This window comes from Amblyomma americanum, chromosome 5, assembly GCF_052857255.1.
Source record: "Amblyomma americanum isolate KBUSLIRL-KWMA chromosome 5, ASM5285725v1, whole genome shotgun sequence".
NCBI classification, from domain to species: Eukaryota; Metazoa; Arthropoda; class Arachnida; order Ixodida; family Ixodidae; genus Amblyomma; species Amblyomma americanum.
In genome coordinates this window covers 169,965,863-169,984,897 of record NC_135501.1, presented here as the reverse complement: position 1 = coordinate 169,984,897, position 19,035 = coordinate 169,965,863, and the positions used below count along the sequence as shown (strand labels likewise).

Below are 19,035 nucleotides of genomic sequence, written 5' to 3'. Positions count from 1 at the left end.
GGTCACTGAGGGCGCAATATTGAGCGGCGATTGTGGACGGAAGAATAGAGAACTGCACAGCCGGTAACTGCCTCTATTTCGTCACCTGTCAGACTGAGATATTTCTGGGGTACAAATAAACAATGGCCAAAAGAGCTCACATACGACCGTTCGTTCACGGTGACCCGGAAGAATTGTTTTGTTCATGAAGTACGGCTTTACTGTTCTCTGAAATTCATAACGTATGACGCAAACCTACAAAAAAAAGAAAAAAAACATGAAATGCTAATCTTAGATTACCATAAATTTGAAATGCGAATTTTGTGTATGGGCGTAAGCCTACCAACAACGTAGAAGACAATGTATTATTCATAGGGTTTTTCTATTGCAAAGCCACCGGCATGATTGAGTATCTACTGAGGTGAATGAGTATTCACCCAGCAACACTCGCAAATAAAAGGCGGGAAACAATGGATTGTACCGCACTCACCTCGACAAAGCCGCCTTCTTGGCAACGATTCGAAAAATGAACACGATGACCAGGTTACCGGCGTGCTTCTTTCTGCTCCTCCTCGGCCTGGCTCTTTCACATGGTAAATTTTTTTATTTTCAAAACACGGGAGGCAGATATGCTTGAATATTCGCACGTCTTCGGGGAAATTTGAACTGTGGAAAGAACCTGAAAAAAGAAATTAGGGAATTTGTACTTCTTTCACTCCCTTCTTTATCCCTTCCCTTACGGCGCGCGGTTCAGGTGTCCAACGATATATGAGACAGATACTGCGCCATTTCCTTTCCCCAAAAACCAATTATTATTATTATTAATTTATACTTCAGCGGCACTGCCGAAATAACATCAGAAACATCGCACATGAAAACACGCATGGTCAAATTTTTCATCTTGGTGTGTTCGAAAATGTGACTCGAATTCTAAATTATAGTGGTCGGAAAAAGTAGAGACTTTTTCTTATAACTCTCTGGATAATCTGTTTGCTATTGCCGCTTCAAAACGTTAGGATAGGCCTTACCGCATTTAATTTGCAATATTTCTTTGAAGCTTTCCTTTTTTGTCGGTCGGATCGTGCGAAGTTTCCAATGATTCACTATGAACAAAAAAGGGGGAAGGGGATCCTCGATTTACGGTTAACACGAAAACTGTACCTTTCTTGCTCTCATGACACGACTGCGTTGCCATCCTCTAGGGCTCATAATACGCATGTGGTATTCATGCTCTAGTATTCATTATCCCTCTCCGCATTTCCGCTGAGGGCTAAAGGCAACGTCTGTACGTCACTGAGTATATTGTTGCGGAGAAGCATTAACGCGAGGTATAAACAGTAGCCTAATCGAGCAGATCCGTTTTTGGGGCAATACCTCTTGTGAAACATTCTTAGACAAAAATATCAGTGTATTGGAAAATTATAAAGTACTTTGCTAGAATTATTGAAGGTAGCGGTTCATTGCTCCCATGTGCAGCAAAATCTTTATTTTATGTTTTTCTGTTGCCCGCATCGCACAGCTAAGTCTGGCACAGAAAACCAATAGGAAAGGTTTTAGACGATAGCAAAAACATTAATAGCGAAAAAATGCTAACGTGTCGATAGGAGATCTGTGGATATATTGATTATTATAGTGAAATGTTCCAATATATGAAAAATATGAGCTCATAAACCCTTTCTCGTTCAAAAATGCCTCTGTTCAAATTTTTTTGTTATGGCGCTGTAGATACAAAGGGTGAATAATGAAATAAAAATGAAAAATGTTGCCACAGCCACTACGCTCTTTTTCCAAAAAGTGCGAAAGCACTCGTTAGGACACTCGGGACGGAATCGACAGCGAACACGACGCAGGAGGGTATCTCGTTGCATACTTCTTGTACGCGCGTAAGCTCCGACGTAAACAACAGTCTATCGCACCCGCTGCAAGAAGCGCTGAGCTCGTCTGGCATGAAGTGCTTCGAAAAGGAGGCATCTACGACGACCGTAGATAGTCGTTCTGGCACACAACGACGCCTAACTGCACGCGTATTTTCGCCCCTCGCTTAGTGCTCCTCGGTGCTTTGGCGGGTGCGCCGTTATCGGGCCGCTTTCGGAATAATTTTCAGGCGCCGCTGCGTCTCAGTATTGACTGCGCCTCGGCGACGGCAGACTTGCCGCATGCCTTCTGGCGCTGTTGTTTCGCATCGTCCTGCTATGGAGCGCGTCGGCGGCATTCGCCGGCTGCACATCGATATTTTTCTTTCATCAAGAAGCTCCTCTTCTGTGGCATGTTGCCTTCTGCGAGGGGCCATGTCATATGAAAGGAAGAGCGCTTGAACTTCTGTTCGGCAGCGCGAGCTGCCTGGCCTCCCGCTTGGAGAGCGAGCACGAGCTTTGCCGATCAAATGGCCGCATGTGCGCATACGCGGCGGGCGGCGTTTCAATTTTTCAACCTGCGGCAAGCGTGCAGCCGGGCACTGACAGGTCGCCTTCTCAGCAATCAAGTGCCCTTACGACACCAGATATATGGCAAAACTCGGGTAATCCAACTAAAGAAGTCTTAGTAATAAAACACACTTCATATGTCACGCACATCATGACGTCGTCTAGGATGTGGCGGTACTAAGCAAGGTTACATCAGCCGACCATCATATGGTAATGACCAGAGCTAAATCATTTGAAAAGGAAATGGGTTTACTTAGTGCAGAAGAAGAAAATGAAAAATTAGAGGTAAGAGAAAATTACAGCACCTGAGGATCGCGCCTGCAGGACAGATATTTGATTTTATCAATGAAGGCAGCCCCAGCATACTGGCGATTAATGACCGGCTTGCCAATACGCTCACAGTCGCCGCGGTGGCTCGGTGGTTATAGCGCCCTTGGCTGCTTACCCAAAAGATGCGTGTTTGATCCCGGCCATGTCGGTCGAATTTAGGCGGACGCGAAATTCTAGAGCAGCAAGGGCGCAGAGGTAGAGCATCCGGATCGCGTCCAAGAAGACTGTGGTTCGAATCGCGTCTTTGAATTCTCCACCGGGTTTGAATAAAAAAAACAACTCCGCGTGTCGACGCACAACCATGCCTGAGCTGAGGCCTGATTTAGGTGACCAGTACAGACAACGCACTCCCTCAGCATACCAGGATTTGGCCACCCTGGAGTACTTCGCCGCAACCTTCTATGAACAAACCAATTAACCCTCGGCCCTGAGTGCCCAGTGGCTGCGGAGCAACTCACCAAGGCGGCGGTCAGACCTGTGACGCAGCGGGGGGTGCTAAGAATTTCTGGCTCCAGTAAAACCACAGTAATGTTCAACAGTCTCGCAAGGGAACAGCAGTTCACAATTGGTAGCGAGGTGCTCAAAGTGGTAAGGGCGCATACTTATTTAGGGCAGGTAGTGACAGCTGATCCGGATCATGGGAGGGAAATAACTAGAAGGATAAGAATGGCGAGGAGAGCATTTGGCAGGTTCTCTCAGATCATAAATGGCAGCTTACCGATATCAATCAATCACTTTATTTCAGCTTCTTTTACAAAACTGAGGGTGGCAAGAAAAAAGCAGTCATTACGACCGCTTGACAAGCCTCGCCACCCCTACAAAGAGGCAGTTTGGTAGCGACTGTGATGGTTACATACACTTGTAACAACGCAAAGGTACATGGAAAGACAAGGCGTGTAAAATACATGCTCAAAAGGAAATATTTTTTTTTTGAATACGTGCATAAAAAGAAACTTTTTTTTTTCAAATACATGCATGAAAGGAAACTTTTTTTTTTATTAGCATGGGCAAGTAGTATTTCCGCACAACAGAATAAAGGTTTTACACAAAATTTACAGTTCAATGCAATAGAGTTCTATACATGGGTACACATACTGTGGCACCTAGCTTGAAAACACATTTCGAATAGCCGAGACAGACATGCTGTGTAACGTGTCGTAAAATGGCGTGTTCAAGTATTTCGGAAGAATGTATTTTAGTGTGGAAAAGCCATAGTTTGTTCTGCATCGTGGTAATGAATAGATCATACGCTGTCGTGTCACATACGGTGTCCGATGTGGTGTAAGTGTCACAATGCCGGAAAAAAATGCGTCGTCTTCGGCTATTATTTTTTTATAGAACAATGAAAACCTGTAATCGAACATTCTTGTTACGGGTATCATTCTGTATTGCTGGTAGATAGGACGTGTCGGAGCATCATACGGTACATTAGCAATTACGCGAAGTATTCTTTTTTGCAGTACTAGAAGCTTCTGGATGTTAGATGCTGTGGTTTGTCCCCATACAAGGAAGCAATACGATACATAAGAATAAAAGAACGCATAGTACAGATTAAGCTTGGTTTTGGCGGGTAGAATATGTTTATTCCGCGAAATTATCCCAATATATCTGGAAAGGGATAGGCACACTTTGCTTACGTGGGCGTCCCACGACATAGTAGCAGTAAATACCACTCCGAGTAATGTGAAGGTTTCCACGTACTCAATGGGGGCGTTGTCGAAATAGAGTGGTGGCACACTGCCTATATGCTGCCCTTTCGGATGAAACAATAAAGCTTTAGTTTTTAGTTTGTTTATTTTTAATGAGTTCAAAGATGACCACTCAGATAACGATGACAGAACTGTATTTGCGCTGCTAGTTAGTTCTTTAATGCCAGGTGAGGACAAAAATAGACTGGTGTCGTCAGCATATATGATGTATTTAACTAAATTACTGATGTTGCATACGTCATTAATATATATGTTGAATAGGAGTGGCCCCAGAAGGCTGCCCTGGGGCACGCCGTTTGTGATTGCTAACAAGTCCGAAGAGCAGTGATTTAAAGAGACATACTGGCGACGAGCACTGAAATACGATTGAATGAGACAGAGGGCGTGGCCACGTATACCGTAGTGGTCGAGTTTTTTAAACAGAGTTTCGTGATTCAGTGTATCGAATGCTTTGCTAAAGTCTACAAAGACGCCTAAGGTGAGGTGTTGAGCTTCGAAGTTATTTAATATGTATTCTTTTTGATCAAGCAGAGCATGCTCAGTTGATCTATGCTTGGTGAATCCATACTGACAGTTGGCTATTACACAGTGCTTCTGTAGGAAATTATAGTATCGTCGATGCATTATTCGCTCTAGCCCCTTGGAGAAAAAAGGTAGTACAGATATTGGCCTGTAATTTCCTAGAACGTTTTTGTCACCTTTTTTATAAATAACCACAACTTTGGCCACCTGCATGGCAGCGGGAAAACGTCCTGTGCGAAGCGCGGTATTGTAAATATGTGTGAGGCATGGCACGATCAAAGGTAGTACGTATTTTACAGGTAAACTTTGAATATTACTTGGGTCAAGACTTGTCGTGTTCTTTAAACTTTTGCACACTGAGTAAACCTCAGCTTCGTCGGTTGGTTCAAGAAACATCGATTCGTTTAGCCTGTCGCCCAAAAATCGAGACATACCTGGATTGTACTGACTGCTTCCAACTTCAGTGAAATATTGGTTGAAGGCATTTGCAAGGGACGGCCCAGCTATTTCCTTGCCATGCATAACTAGGCTCGCGAGGTCCTGATGTTGGTTATTTCGATTTAGCAGAACATTTAGGCGTCTCCACTTTTCTTTCGGGCGGTCGGAGAGATGCGCATTAAACAAATTATTATAGTAGGCAGTCCTGGATGATTTAATTTCGCTATTTAAGCGGTTCCTTAGCGACTTATAAGTGGCTAACACTGCGGGGGCTCTACTTTTTATGAAAGTCGCGAAGAGCTTATGTTTCTTTTTTACCAGTCGTACCAGGCGAGCAGTCATCCATGGCTTTCGTGCTTTTTTTGAAGGTTTTATCTCAACGATAGGGAAACACTCATCATAAATTGGGAGAAAGAGCCGAAGGAGCTCACTGTATGATTCATCGGGTGTTGTGTGCTGGAAAACAGGATTCCAGTTCACAAGTGAAATACTGTTCCTGAAATGGTCAAGGCGGTTTTGGGAAAGTAGCTGTCGACGGACTTTCAAGGCTGTCTTGGCGAAAGGTTCTCTTTGAAGACGGACGAAGATAGGAAGATGGTCGCTAATGTCTATCGCAATACGACCGACAAATGACGCATCCTCGCGATTGGTGATTAGTAAATCCAAAGAAGAAGAAGAATGTGGGGTAACACGTGTAGGTCCGCGGATTTTATTTTGGAAGCCAGCTGTTTGTATGGTGACTAACATGCGCTCTTGCACTGAACTGCTTGTGCTCATATCTATGTTGAAATCGCCCCCGATGCACGCCAAGAAGTTTTCAGAAAGAAAAGATAACTCGTGTTCGAAGCTGCCAAAAAAAATTGGCTATATTGCCATGTGGGGGACGATAAACAACGCAAAAAGCTTGACCGCCACACCTAACTGCCAGCATTTCTATGTCGTCGTCACTTAAGCAGTGATCAGATAAAATGTCACAGGAATAGTTTTCTTTGATCCCTGAAGATAAAAGTATACAACGGCTGTGTCTGACCGGTGCCCACTCATGGGGCAGAAACGTGGAGACTAACGGAAAGCGTTCAGCTTAAGTTAAGTCCTTAAGGGTAGCGGAGTAGATTCCATGAGAAGGCAAGAGTAGCAAGAAGCGGGAGAAAGTTGGAAGGGTGGATGAGATTAAGAAGTTCGTGTAGATACGGTGGGCGCAGCTGGCAAAGGACAGGGTTAATTGGAGAGACATGGGAGAGTCATTTGCCCTGCAGTGGGCGTAGTCAGACTGATGATGATGATGAAGAAATTCTAGAGGCCCGAGTACTGAGGGATGCAGTGCACGTGAAAGAACCCCTGGTGGCCGAAATTCCCGAAGCCCTTCACAACGGCATCCCTCAAAGCCTGTGTCGCTACCCTACAAATCATAATTCATAAACCAATACACTCACGGAATACTGAGTTGAAATAAATGGTACTGCGTCTAGAAACATGACAGGTAGCCTGCATAAAGCTAGTTTAAAGAGCAAATTACCCTTAATACAACGAAGCGAAAATTGGGCACTCTCATAAATCATATCCACAGATCTATGTGAGCAGCTGGCCAGGGTTTTACTAATTATGTTAAGATATGAAAATTTTCTGACAAAATCTATACTAATATCTACAGCTCAGTACATACAGTGGCGCCAATGGCAGAGTGGGCGACCAAAAGCGAATTGTACATTCGCGTAGTTAAGAAAATGGAACTATTAAAATACTTGCAAACAATTCAGATCCAAAAAACTGCGGGTGGACAGCATGTAAACGCCGATCTCATGAGAAACGGTTGAAATATTTCGCCCGAAAAACTTCCCATCCTCCAGCCCAGTCTTCCGTGAACGCAAGCGAGTCAAACAACCGCGCTGGCATTGGCGTTCTGTGGCTATCCCAATTTTGCTGCCCAACGAATCTCGACAGCCGAGGCCGGATTTCGGTGGAAGAGAAATCAAGAACAGCCATGTATTGTGCGATGTCTGTGCTCTTCAAAGAATACAGGTAATCTACATGATAACAGAGCCCTCGACTAGGGCGTCCCCTAAGCCCTAGCCTCGCTCATGGGCTTCAATGAGATATATCATTATCAACACCAAGGTTGCCGTAAGCAAGAATTAATGCTTACGTTATAATAATTTGTGAGGTAATCACCATTAGAGACTTGAAACATTATTGACCGTTTAGCTCTGTTTGTTTTTAGTAAGGTGTTTACTAAGGTAATCGAGAATAAAATCTCAGCAGCCTTGGACTACAACGGCAGCGAATACCGAGGGCAACAGCCTTCCATGAAACGCATCGATTTCATTGCGCCACAATACAAATTTATCTAATACATATTCAACCGACCGGCCAGATGACTCGTAAATGCCGCTAGCTACAGCATATCTGAACACATTTCATGTCACATGCATGATGATATGCCTCACCCCTAACCATTGCAGCCTGTTCATTAAGCTCGCACGTGCATCACGAAATATCCAAGTAACATTTGTCGAATCGCTAGTTCAATTTAGCGAAAAATGAGTAACATGCGCGCAAGATATGAAATGAAAAGCCACACGATGGCTACGTAACTTTATTTCTATACTTATAGCTATATTTTTACGGCAGGCCTTCCCTCGAAGAACAGTCATGTGCTGCGAAGTCCTACTGAAAAAGCTGCCATTTAAACGCAACGAACCGTCATGGCAGTCAGGAGCTGATTTTGCACTTCATCCGTTTGTAACCGAGCTTCGCTCAGATTCTTTAGCCAGGAAGCTACACAGAGAGAAGCCCAAACAAATAGCAAGTGCATCGCTTCGCCGGTTAGTGGAACGCGTGCCTATTTTTCCGGTCTTTGGAACCTTTTAAGAATGTTAGCTCTTAGCACTAACGTTTCTCAAGGACGCAATGTCTGCAATGTCTGCGATGAAGGTCACTGTCTGCAATGAAGGTCAAATTGACCGAAACAGTAACCACGTGACCACACTATTCACATAGCAACAGTGGGCGCGCAGCGCCTCAATTCGCACCTATACATTCGATCCTTTATTTATGAGCGAGTATAGCGGCCATCGAAGTGGACCCCCCCCCCCCCCCTCTCCCGGTACCACCATTAGCATTAAATTTTGGGGCCACGTGTCGGACACAGAATGTTCGAGGTGGTGCCAAGTGATTTGGAATGTTCTTGAGGATAAAATTACGAGCTGAGGTGAAGCTCGAATTACGTGTGGGATTCGCACCGACGACTTTTCCGCCCCCAAACCGAGCATTCCGGGGGCCTTCAGACCGCAATTACGGCCGAACCGTTTGTCGCAGGAGTTTCCGGATGGTGTGAAACGATTTTTCGTGTTGCGATGAAGACGTTTGTAAAATGTGTTAACTGATAATACTAGGAAATATACCGGATATAGCGAAGGGGGCTGTAAATCATAATAGTAGTGCAAAGTCAATAAGGTAGATGGCGCTGCTTGTGTCTTAGAAGAGGGAGATAGATTAGGATTTCAAGTTCAGTAAGGAAAAATCTGCAGTCATGATATTTAATGATGAGGGCGGGGAGCACAGAATACAAGAGTTCACGCTAGAAGTAGTGGATGAGTACAAGTTTCTTGGGGTGTGGATAAATAATGGAGCAGAGCATCTGACAGAGCATGAAAAATATGTAATGAATAAAGCTAGTGGGAATGCAGCTGTCCTGAAAAATAGGGCACTGTTCAATTACAATAGGTATGAAGTGGTAAGAGAGATCTAGAATGGTGTGATGGTTCCTAGCCTAACTTTCGGTAATGCGGTGCTGTGCATGAGACCAGATCTTCAAGCAAGGTTAGAAATCAAGCAACGCGGCGTAGAGAGGCTAGCTTTGGGAGCACATGGCAATACACCAAATCAGGGGGAACAGGGTGATATGGGATGGGCGTCGTTTTAGAGCAGAGAAGCTAGCAGTAAGATAGTATTTGAGGAGCGGTTGAGAAAAATGGGGGAAAAGCAGTGGGCTAGTAAAGTTTTCTGATACCTGTACATAAGGAATGTTGACACTAAAGGAAGAAAGCGAACGAGCGAACTAGAAAATTGGCAAGCAAATATCTGTACAGGAGTGGGGCGGGGGGGGGGGGGGGTCAAATCAGCGTTTATCGGTTAAGAAAAAGGTTAAAGAAACAGAGAGAGCTCTGTGGAAAACAGGGATGCTGACGAAATTGGCACTGGGAACATACAGGATCTTTAAGCAGGAAATTGCTAAAGAAAATATCTATGATAATTGTAGGGGAAGCTCTTTGTTTTTTGAGACCAGGACGGGAGGTTTGCGGACTAGGACATATAGAGTCATGTACCACAAGATAGAAACGTTGTGCGTTGCGTGCGGAGAGGAGGAGGAAACGGCTGAACACTTGATACTTTTCCGTAAAGGGCTTCACCCTACAGTGGAAAGCAGCGGGGCTGACTTACCCAAGGCGTTGGGATATAAGGACAGTGAATGGAAAGTAGATTTTAGGCGGGTAGAAGTAATCAAGCGATGGTTATCTGATTGGTGGCTAAAATCAAGACAAAGCTAAAATTTGATATGTCATGGCTAGGTGGCTTGAGCCACCACCCAATTTAAAGGGTTCAGCCTCATCCATCCATCCATCCGTCCGTCCGTCCGTCCGTCCGTCCGTCCGTCCATCTATCCATCCATCCATCCATCCATCCATCCATCCATCCATCCATCCATCCATCCATCCATCCAACCATCCATCCATCCATCCATCCATCCATCCATCCATCCATCCATCCAAGAGCTGTTTCCGGAAAGGAAACACCCAGAGATGTTTGGATTTGGGCTTCTACACGTTTGCTGAGCACACCGATGTAAACGCTTGAAGCTCCCGTAGCTAACGCTCTCAAAGGGCCACAGAAAGGGGTGTTTGAGCTTGGCTTTAAAATGCATGCACTTAGTAGAGTACAGGCCACCGAGCGTCCATGCCGCGTACGAGACCTCAAAAGCGAGCGGGATATTTACAATACATTTTTAAAAATACCTGCTTTCGCACCTCACGGCGACGCGCGGTGTCGAGTTTTCGCACGAAAACCTGGCAGACGACGTCACGTCTTGCTAATGACGTCAACAGCCGGGAGTTATCATTAGTTCACAGCGCCAAATTCTTGCAGACGTCACGCACTACCGTGGCAGAGGCCACTCCGCGCGCGCCGCAGCCGGCGGAGGTGGGGAGCGGCCGAGTGAGTGGGGCCGGCGGAGGAGCGCCTCCGTTCTGGCGTGCGAGAGGAGAGGGAAAGGCGCGAAGACGCGGAAGTTCAAATTTTGTCTGCATATAACTCAGCTTCCACAAAACGCATTGAAATAATTCTTGCTGTGGGTTAATTGTGAACCGTCGTGTTTGAACATCCCATACATATCGTATCTTTATCGAGACTCCCTTTCTGGGTTCCTTTAAGTCGAACACATAGGCAGCGCTGGCGGAATTTTTCTATTTACTCCTGTCTGTTCGCGGCAGATGGTCGACGATTTCGAGGCGCTCAATAGGAGGACACCCCATAAATCCGGCGCCACACTTTCTTTCACGAACAGAGGCGCTGGCCTGAAGTGTGAGCTGAAAGGGCGGAGTGTGCCCCAGGAATACATTGCTGCATTAAAAATGGTTGCAGTCGAGCTCAGCTAAGAGTGGTTTGCGAAATCGTCCCAACGACGCAGACGGCTCCGGCCAGATATGGACATCCTCACGAGGGCCAGCCCTCATCAGGGCGTGCTCACCCTCACCTCATGAAGATATCACTTCGTGAGGTGAAGGGTAGGCAGGATCGGCGCATGAAAATTCGTGAGCACAGGTTGAGGGAGGAAAGACATGATGAGGGTGAGGCGAAGGAGTGCAAGATGCACGGTCTGAGGGCGAGGTTGATGCTCGAGCCGTAATCCGGACTAACGCTTTTTTCTGTGCAGCCAATTATGAATTCCAATTTTAGAGCGACAGTCCTTAGGGTGAAAGTTACCGGGGAAAATGTAGTTTCTATAGCCTGTAGGTACACGAGGCGAACAAGAAAGGCGGGTGGCCGAACACCTTCTCGAGAACGTCGCCGCGATGTACTACACAGTTGACAATGCTATGCCGAAAAAGGCGCCCTTCTAACTAAAAAAGCCTATTTTTAAAACTGTCTAAAGATTTAGGTCTAACACCCTGTATACTGCGCTAACAAGGAGGCACTGGTCGGGACGCGCGGGTAGCCACCAGTCCAACGGGGCCTGAGGTACTGCAGTTAGCATTTTCATTACCAGCCCCGAGTCTGTCGGATCATTAGTGTATAGAGTAAAGCATGTAAAACTAATACCTAGTAATGCTATTGGGAATTCCCAAGTTCTAAGCGTTGTTTCCCGGCACGAAGTCCGATTTCCGCATAATGAGGTTTCAAAGAACTGACTGCAGCGTCAAAATACTTCTACGAAATTTCATTATAATATTCCTCTGATATAAGAGGTAAAGTTAACTCAGTTTTCCTCTATTTTTTAGAACTTGTTTTTCGCGAGGCTGGTAACAGGGTCAATGTTCTTCTTATTTATCTGCGCTTGATTTCTTTTGCGAATATAAGAGGTCTGGTTCCTTCATTTTTCCTCTATTCTGCAAGATGCAAGTGACGAGGCTGGTTAAAAGCACCCACGTTCTTTGCGCCGCATTAATCTTCTGCAGTATGTGCTCTGGATTCCTTTGTTCGAAACATCAGAAAAATAAAGCAAGTATTAGAAGCACTAGCAATGTGCAAAGCACTATAAATCAGACCTTTCAAGGACTATAAGTACATGAAAGTTATTTTCCTCAAGAAAACAATGTCACGACAATTTGCAGAGTTAGAACGAAAAAGACCGTATAGAATACTGTCCCACTGTAACTGCGTACAGCCTGACTCACTCATATTTAGCTGAGGTTATTTTGTACTCTGGCAGTGATGCCAAAGATGCAGACATAACAAGGGAAAACATCGCTGTATACAGAATATCCCGCAGTTTTTTCGTGCATAAGTTGCACATGCCTTCAATGGCAATCACATAAGTTTCGTTCAGGAAAGTATCGAAGCAAAAAGCTCCATATAAACGGCGTTTTAGTAAGAGGCGGCGTCCAGAATCACAAGTTTGTGGCGCTTTAGGCGCGAAATTAACTGTAATTTACGAAAACGCAATGCTGCAGAGCTTCTGGTTGATTGTTACTGCATTAGAGTCCTCAGAGTGCAAGAACGTTTCTGTGCGCAGACTTTTTTTTTCATAATCACGCCTTAAGCTATCCCTAGGATTTCTGCGCAGCAATCAAGCAACTTAGTTAGCGCAACGTCGGGATGGATTAAGCTGTCAGAGACATTCTTCTTTTTCAATACACTAACATCAGTGCTCGCTAGGAGGGCCCAGGAGTGCTACAGGTTTCTATCTCATTGAAGTTCAAAGTAAATGTAAAATTAAGGGTATCCAGGTTGACATGACGAATATAAGCATTGGTGAGTAGCAGATAACAACCTGGGATATCGCTCCGCCGTATCGAGTGATGATAAAAATTTGACAACTGCTCTCCACAGTGAATCCATTTGTAATCGCAGAATATTCGTTCTTTTTCTAACGTTAGCATGTCTTGACTGCGTATTTCTTTTCAATTTTCAGCCCGTTTCAACAGAAAAAAAGTCTGCTCCCTTCCAAAAGTCGTTGGGCCCTGCAAAGCATCCATGCCCAAGTGGTGGTATAACATCAAAACAGGTTCCTGTGTTTTCTTTATCTACGGCGGCTGCCAGGGAAATGATAACAGTTTTGATCACTGCGAGGACTGCATGACGAAATGTGGCGGTAAGATATCAAAAGAGTTTTTTTTTTAGTCAAGAATAACAATTATGAAGTAGTTCATGCCTAGTGCCAAGGCTAAGCCAGCCAAGCTTATGCCGGGTGTCCCCGCTAACTTGAGCCAAGGGTTAAAAAAATAAATTATTAGATACAGGCGAGTGAAACCAGTTGCATATTTGTGACAGCCATCTTGCGCACCACCGGCAATTTTTTATTTCGCAATTAATTAGTAGTTTACTTAAGTTTCATTAACTCAATGAATAAATATTGACTTTAGACAGCAAATTGCATTTGAAGAGCTGTCGAGCACCTTCAGAAACCCACATGTCATCAATAACGATAAGGTAACCCTCACGCGTGTTTTTTTCCAGCTCCAAAGAAAGCACGCGAAATACAAAATTAACCACGTAACTGACGCACTTGCGTGCCGAGATCGCGCTGCTCTCAAGTGTGGTTTGAGCAAACGAAATAGCCTGCAGCCTTGACTCGACGGCATCGCACAATTGGCAGGCTGATATATTGGCGGTGGTATCTCGTCTGCGTCAGCCGGTAGCACACTTGATGGTGCGAGTAGCCGACGCCAACATATCGGCCGGCCGCTGGTGCGATGCCGTCGAGTCAAGGCTGCAGGCTATTTCGTTTGCTCAAACCACACTTGAGAGCAGCGCGATCTCGGCACGCAAGTGCGTCAGTTACGTGGTTAATTTTGTATTTCGCGTGCTTTCTTTGTAGCTGGGAAAAAAACACGCGTGAGGGTTACCTTATCGTTATTGATGGAATTTGGGTTTCTGAAGGTACTCGACAACTCTTCAAATGTAAATCGTTGTCTGATATCAATATTTATTCATTTAGGTATTGAAACTTAATTAAACTATTATTTAATTATGAAACAAAAAATTTCCTTTGGTGCGCAAGAAGGCTGTCGCCAATATGCAACTGGTTTCATTCGCCTGCCTCTAATAATTTATTTTTAACCCTTGGCCCAAGTTAGCTGGCCGCTTCTCTCAATTGAGGAAGCGTCTTTTGCAAATTCCATTTCATCAACTGGGTTTGCCAGTGTCCTCCGCGGTAGTTCTTTCCATTGGCGCTTCTATGCAAGGACGAAGCGACAGGGAGTGTGCGGTCTGCTGTGCAAAATTTCCTTCAAGAAACGCAACGACTCCCATTCTAATTCCTTTTTCCGGCTCTCAGTCAGTACGAAATTGAAACATTACAGGCATTGTATACTATTATGCACATTAAGCCATTGTCCCGTCTTCGATCTCCTAGTTAACAGGACCCCTGTCCTTGCGTCTTCCAATCTATCAGCCTACATGCTATTACCACTCCTTTTCCCGCCAAAACTTTCCTTTATCCAGCAATTAACCGCCTGTGTCTTGGCCACTCCCCCCGTAGTGGGTATGTGCCAGCAATGTCTGAGGCGTACCTACCTACCTACCTACAGCCAGCGCACGGTGCGAGATCGTTGTGTTGATGACCGAAGCTCGGCCCGCCATTTTGGCTAGCTGTTCTTAGGCTGGTTTCTCTGGGAATCCTCTTACAATTTGGTGGATGTGCTGGATGCAGCCTTTGGCTTATGTCCTGCAGCTTCGCTGCGGAACCATCGCGTCAACCATCTCCACCGATACAAGCCAGTCATCTGCCCCTTCACCTACGACCGTCGTGTGCCCTGGCGCTCTCCAACAGCGGGACCCAGCCATATTCAGCGGGTCCGATGGCCACGACGTGGATTATTGGCTTGCCTCCTACGAGCGGGTAAGCGGCCACAACCGGTGGTACGAGGCCGTGAAGCTAAACAACATGGTGTTTTACCTGACGGACGTGGCCAGCCTATGGTAGAAAAACCACAAAGACTCCACCACCCGGTCGGCCTTTAAACGCGCCCTATCAGATATCTTTGGGCGCCCTGCCGTACGTAAGCTGCGCGCCGAACAGCGCCTGCGAGTGAGAGCCCAGCTGCAGGGTGAATCATTAACCAGCTACATCGAGGATGTCATCAACCTCTGTACAAGCGTAGACTCGTCTATTTCCGAGGCGGAGCGGATCAAGCATGTCCTGAAAGGCATCGAAGCTGAAGCTTATCGCCCAAAAACCTACCACCGTTGCCGATGTATTCATCGCCTGCCATAGCTGTGATGACGTCCCCAAGCAGCGCATTTTGGTTTCATTACCTTCCGTGCAGCCTGACTTGCTTTCCTGCCTCGCTGTGCCGATTTATAACAGCTCACTGTTTGACAAGATCAAAGACTGTACGTGAAGAGGTGGCTCGACAGCTGTGACTTCTTCACGGCGTTCAGGGACCTCCCGGATCTCCCACCGCCCCTGGCTCCGGCCCTCCACACTGTGATTCGCGAGCAAGTGTCCGAAGCGCTACCACCTGTTCGTCCGCAGGCTCCTGCTGCGGCGCCGCTCACATGCGCCGACGCCGTCTGAAGACGAAGGGCCGACGGGTTTGTCCCGTTCTACCCTCCGACGCAGCCGCCTGCCTTTTCAACCCGGCCGCCCCATACTCGTGTCAACCCTTGGCGCCCCAATAACATCTTTTTTTTTCGTCTAAAATTCAATTCCGAAAAAGCATCATGAGAATATCTGTAAGAGAGAATACACCGTTATGCCTTGACCAATACATTTTGTGCTTAACGCGAATCATGGCTCCGTGTGGCGTGGTAGTGTGGAAAAGAGAAAAGCAAACAGGGAATATAACAGAGCAAAGAGAGGGTGGCAGCCTTAATTTTTCACCTTATTTTCACCATCACCTTTTGCCATTCTTCATGAAGCCATGTGTGGGCCTGCATCACGGTTATGTACCTTGTACACAGGTGCCAACAGTAAAGTGAATAAATTCTATAAAGAGTTGGTAGGAATGCATTTACGGATTTTCGCAAGCGCTTTAGAATCCCATGCCACGGCCAAGCGTAATTATGGTACTTTAAAGAGATAAAGAATAATCACAGCAGCCACTCCGCGCATGACGGTGCGACACAGGAGTCCGAAAACAAGTGCAATTTCAAGGAAGAAAAGCTGTGCGGACACCTCGTTGAAGCGCATGGTCGACTTTTGCAGGTCGTCCAACACATCCGCCTCCGACGCAACTGTGAAGCAAAAAGCGAAGGGCTAGGAGAAAGTAGGGGCAAGGTAACAAATTCCTTGCTAAGACAGGGCTTCGACGTCAATCAATGAACAGAGCTGCAACGGTATCATGCGGGCGGCCATAAAAAGAGCCGCCAAGCTATTTATTCGTATGGTTCTAAAACGACATAGGTGAGTAACGCATAGCCACCGCTGAGAAACCATGGGAACGAATACGGAAGAAAAACAACGCAATCAGACTGCCACGAGATGCTTCTGTCTGAACCGTGTGACCCAGCGCTTTTCGGGTAAAGTGCCTCATCGGATCACATGGAACGGAACAAGAGTAGCAAGTTTCCTTACTAGGTCTGGATTCAAAGCGTGATCAATTCAATGCCATTTGCGTTCACAATGAGTGTTCGAACGGTTATTTGCAAGTCGCTTCTCGGTAGCTATATTCCGAACTGAGCAATGTGAATGTTAATTTTACCTTGCATCATTGTATTAATTCTACAGAGCAATGAAAATAATTCTAAGCTAAATCTTGTACCTAAGGCAGACTTCCTCAAATAACTTCAAAGACTTTAAGTTATTGGTTTCCAGTTTTCTCCAAATATTAGGAATGTTTCCTCATCCACGCCTACGTATTTTTGCAATTACCAGGTGGAACAAAGAATTACAGATAGAGCTGTCCGCAATAGTTAATGGCCCAATTACACTTCGGAGCAACACTCCAGCAATAATAATAATAATAGGTTTGGGGGAAAAGGAAATGGCGCAGTATCTGTCTCATGTCTCGGAGGACACCTGAACCGCGCCGTAAGGGAATGAATAAAGGAGGGAGTGAAAGAAGAAAGGAAGAAAGAGGTGCCGTAGTGGAGGGCTCCGGAATAATTGCGACCACCTGGGGATCTTTAACGTGCACTGAAATCGCACAGCACACGGGCGCCTTAGCGTTTTTCCTCCATAAAAACGCAGCCGCCGCGGTCGGGTTCGAACCCGGGAACTCCGGATCCAGCGATGTAAAATAGTTTTCTGAAATTAAAAAAGTTAAAAAACCTCTGCAGAATCGCCATTATCCTTTTGTTGGCGCAGCTTATTCACCACTAAGTTACACCATAGCGTACACACGCGGTTTTTGATAGACTGAGATCATGTATGCATAATATTGTGCAATATAATGGCAATAGCGCCGCTGCGGTGGTACAGAGGTTATGGTGCTCGGCTGCTATCCTAAAAGGGACAGCTTCGATGGAGGCCAAATTCTAGAAGCCCGTGTACTGTATGATGTTAGTGCGCGTCAGAGAACCTCAGGTGGTCGAAATTTCCGGAGACGCGTTCACTATACGGTGTCCCTGATAGCCTGAGTCGCTTTGGGACGGTAAACCCCCATAAACGAAATGAATATAATCGCAATAATGATAGCGATGCTGTAGTAAAATGCACTATTATATTACACTCCCTAGTAATGTGTTCTTCACGCACTCTTTTTTTTCTTTTTTTTCTCTAGGACTGAGCAGGCGAAAAGCAAAGATCATTTGCAAGAGGCTGGAGAAGCAGAACGGCGGAAATAGGTATCTGCACAAGCCAATCAATGCAAGAAGAGCCGAATAACCAGCGTCACCTAGATTTTACTCCCTGCTGGAAACATATTCTCTCTGCACTTGTGAAAAAATTCGCACAGATCGAATAAACTATCTAAAAAAAATAACCACCCATTATCAGCGGGATATCAGGAACTGGGTGACATCGCATAGCTTTCTGATTTCTCCACTAATTTTTCCGTACGTGCTTTCTATCGCTAGGTAGATCATAAGGTAACACTTTTCTTTGAAATCTAACAAGTGGTATCCTGGTAGGTTTTCTTTCGAATCAAATGAATCTGAACAGACATCCTTGCTTGGGGGCGAAGAACTCGTTGGCCCTGTTTCCTTCGTGTTTTTTTTTATGGACACGCCCATCATCGTCTAACCAAGCGAAAAAACTGCAAAAGGGGGCCGTTTCATAACTTGGTAGCGTTCGTGCATGCGAGGTAGTTAAATCTGTAGTGTATATCCTTGCACGGTTGCCGAAGAATAAAACTGACGATCGAGGTCATTCGCTCTTTCCTGTGGAAATACTAATGTCACCACCAAAAATTTATATCGAAAGTCATGCTGAAGATGCTCCGAATTCAAGCGCAATGTTTAATCACAAGTCAATCGGGTGGTCTCTAAAGTTAGTGCTGGCATTCACAGCATCTTCATGTTGTCGGTAATGTTTAGTGACGGTGAATGCATGATTGCCTGTTAAGTGACAAGAATAGGAATTTTTGCTTTTGCCACAATATTTACTGGCTCGTGCTGTTTGTACTGCTTGCATCGTGATTATCTCTGCTGAGGAATGCGTGCTTGTATTCGTAATCACTTTTTGAGCCCACTCCCTGTGGAACGACACAACGACGCAATCGTTCCGGGAAGTTGCTAGCTGCGTTGCACCGGCTTCAAAAATGAAGCCTTCTGATACGACTTCAAAGACGAATGAATTGCGCTTCATAACGTCGAAGTTTCAGTCGCCCGCGAGCAGGATCGATGATTTTCAATCAAAACCAGAATGGTAAGACGAATTACTTCCGGTTGTTTTACAGAGACGCGTTCTAATTTCGCGGCTGCTACTTACGACCGTACGCCCTCGATGCGACGACAAAGGTAGCACAAAACTATAAGCCTAAACTACGTGACCTAGAAGCTATATCTGACTACCAAACGAAACCCTCCTAAGCTCC

At 45.6% G+C, this 19,035-nt stretch overlaps 2 protein-coding genes across 2 annotated transcripts; one reads left to right on the top strand and one right to left on the bottom strand.

Annotated features, from left to right (window-relative positions):
* The first annotated feature begins 439 nt into the window (after positions 1–439).
* LOC144135264 (serum basic protease inhibitor-like) lies at positions 440–18,313 on the top strand. The gene is made up of 3 exons (XM_077667991.1): positions 440–572; positions 13,029–13,208; positions 17,782–18,313. The coding sequence occupies exons 1-3, from the start codon at positions 506–508 to the stop codon at positions 17,883–17,885; spliced, it is 351 nt and encodes a 116-aa protein (XP_077524117.1). The 5' UTR covers positions 440–505; the 3' UTR covers positions 17,886–18,313.
* On the bottom strand, positions 3,487–4,473 carry LOC144135263 (uncharacterized). The gene has a single exon (XM_077667990.1). The coding sequence runs from the start codon at positions 4,385–4,387 to the stop codon at positions 3,836–3,838; it is 552 nt and encodes a 183-aa protein (XP_077524116.1). The 5' UTR covers positions 4,388–4,473; the 3' UTR covers positions 3,487–3,835.
* Positions 18,314–19,035: the final 722 nt, after the last annotated feature.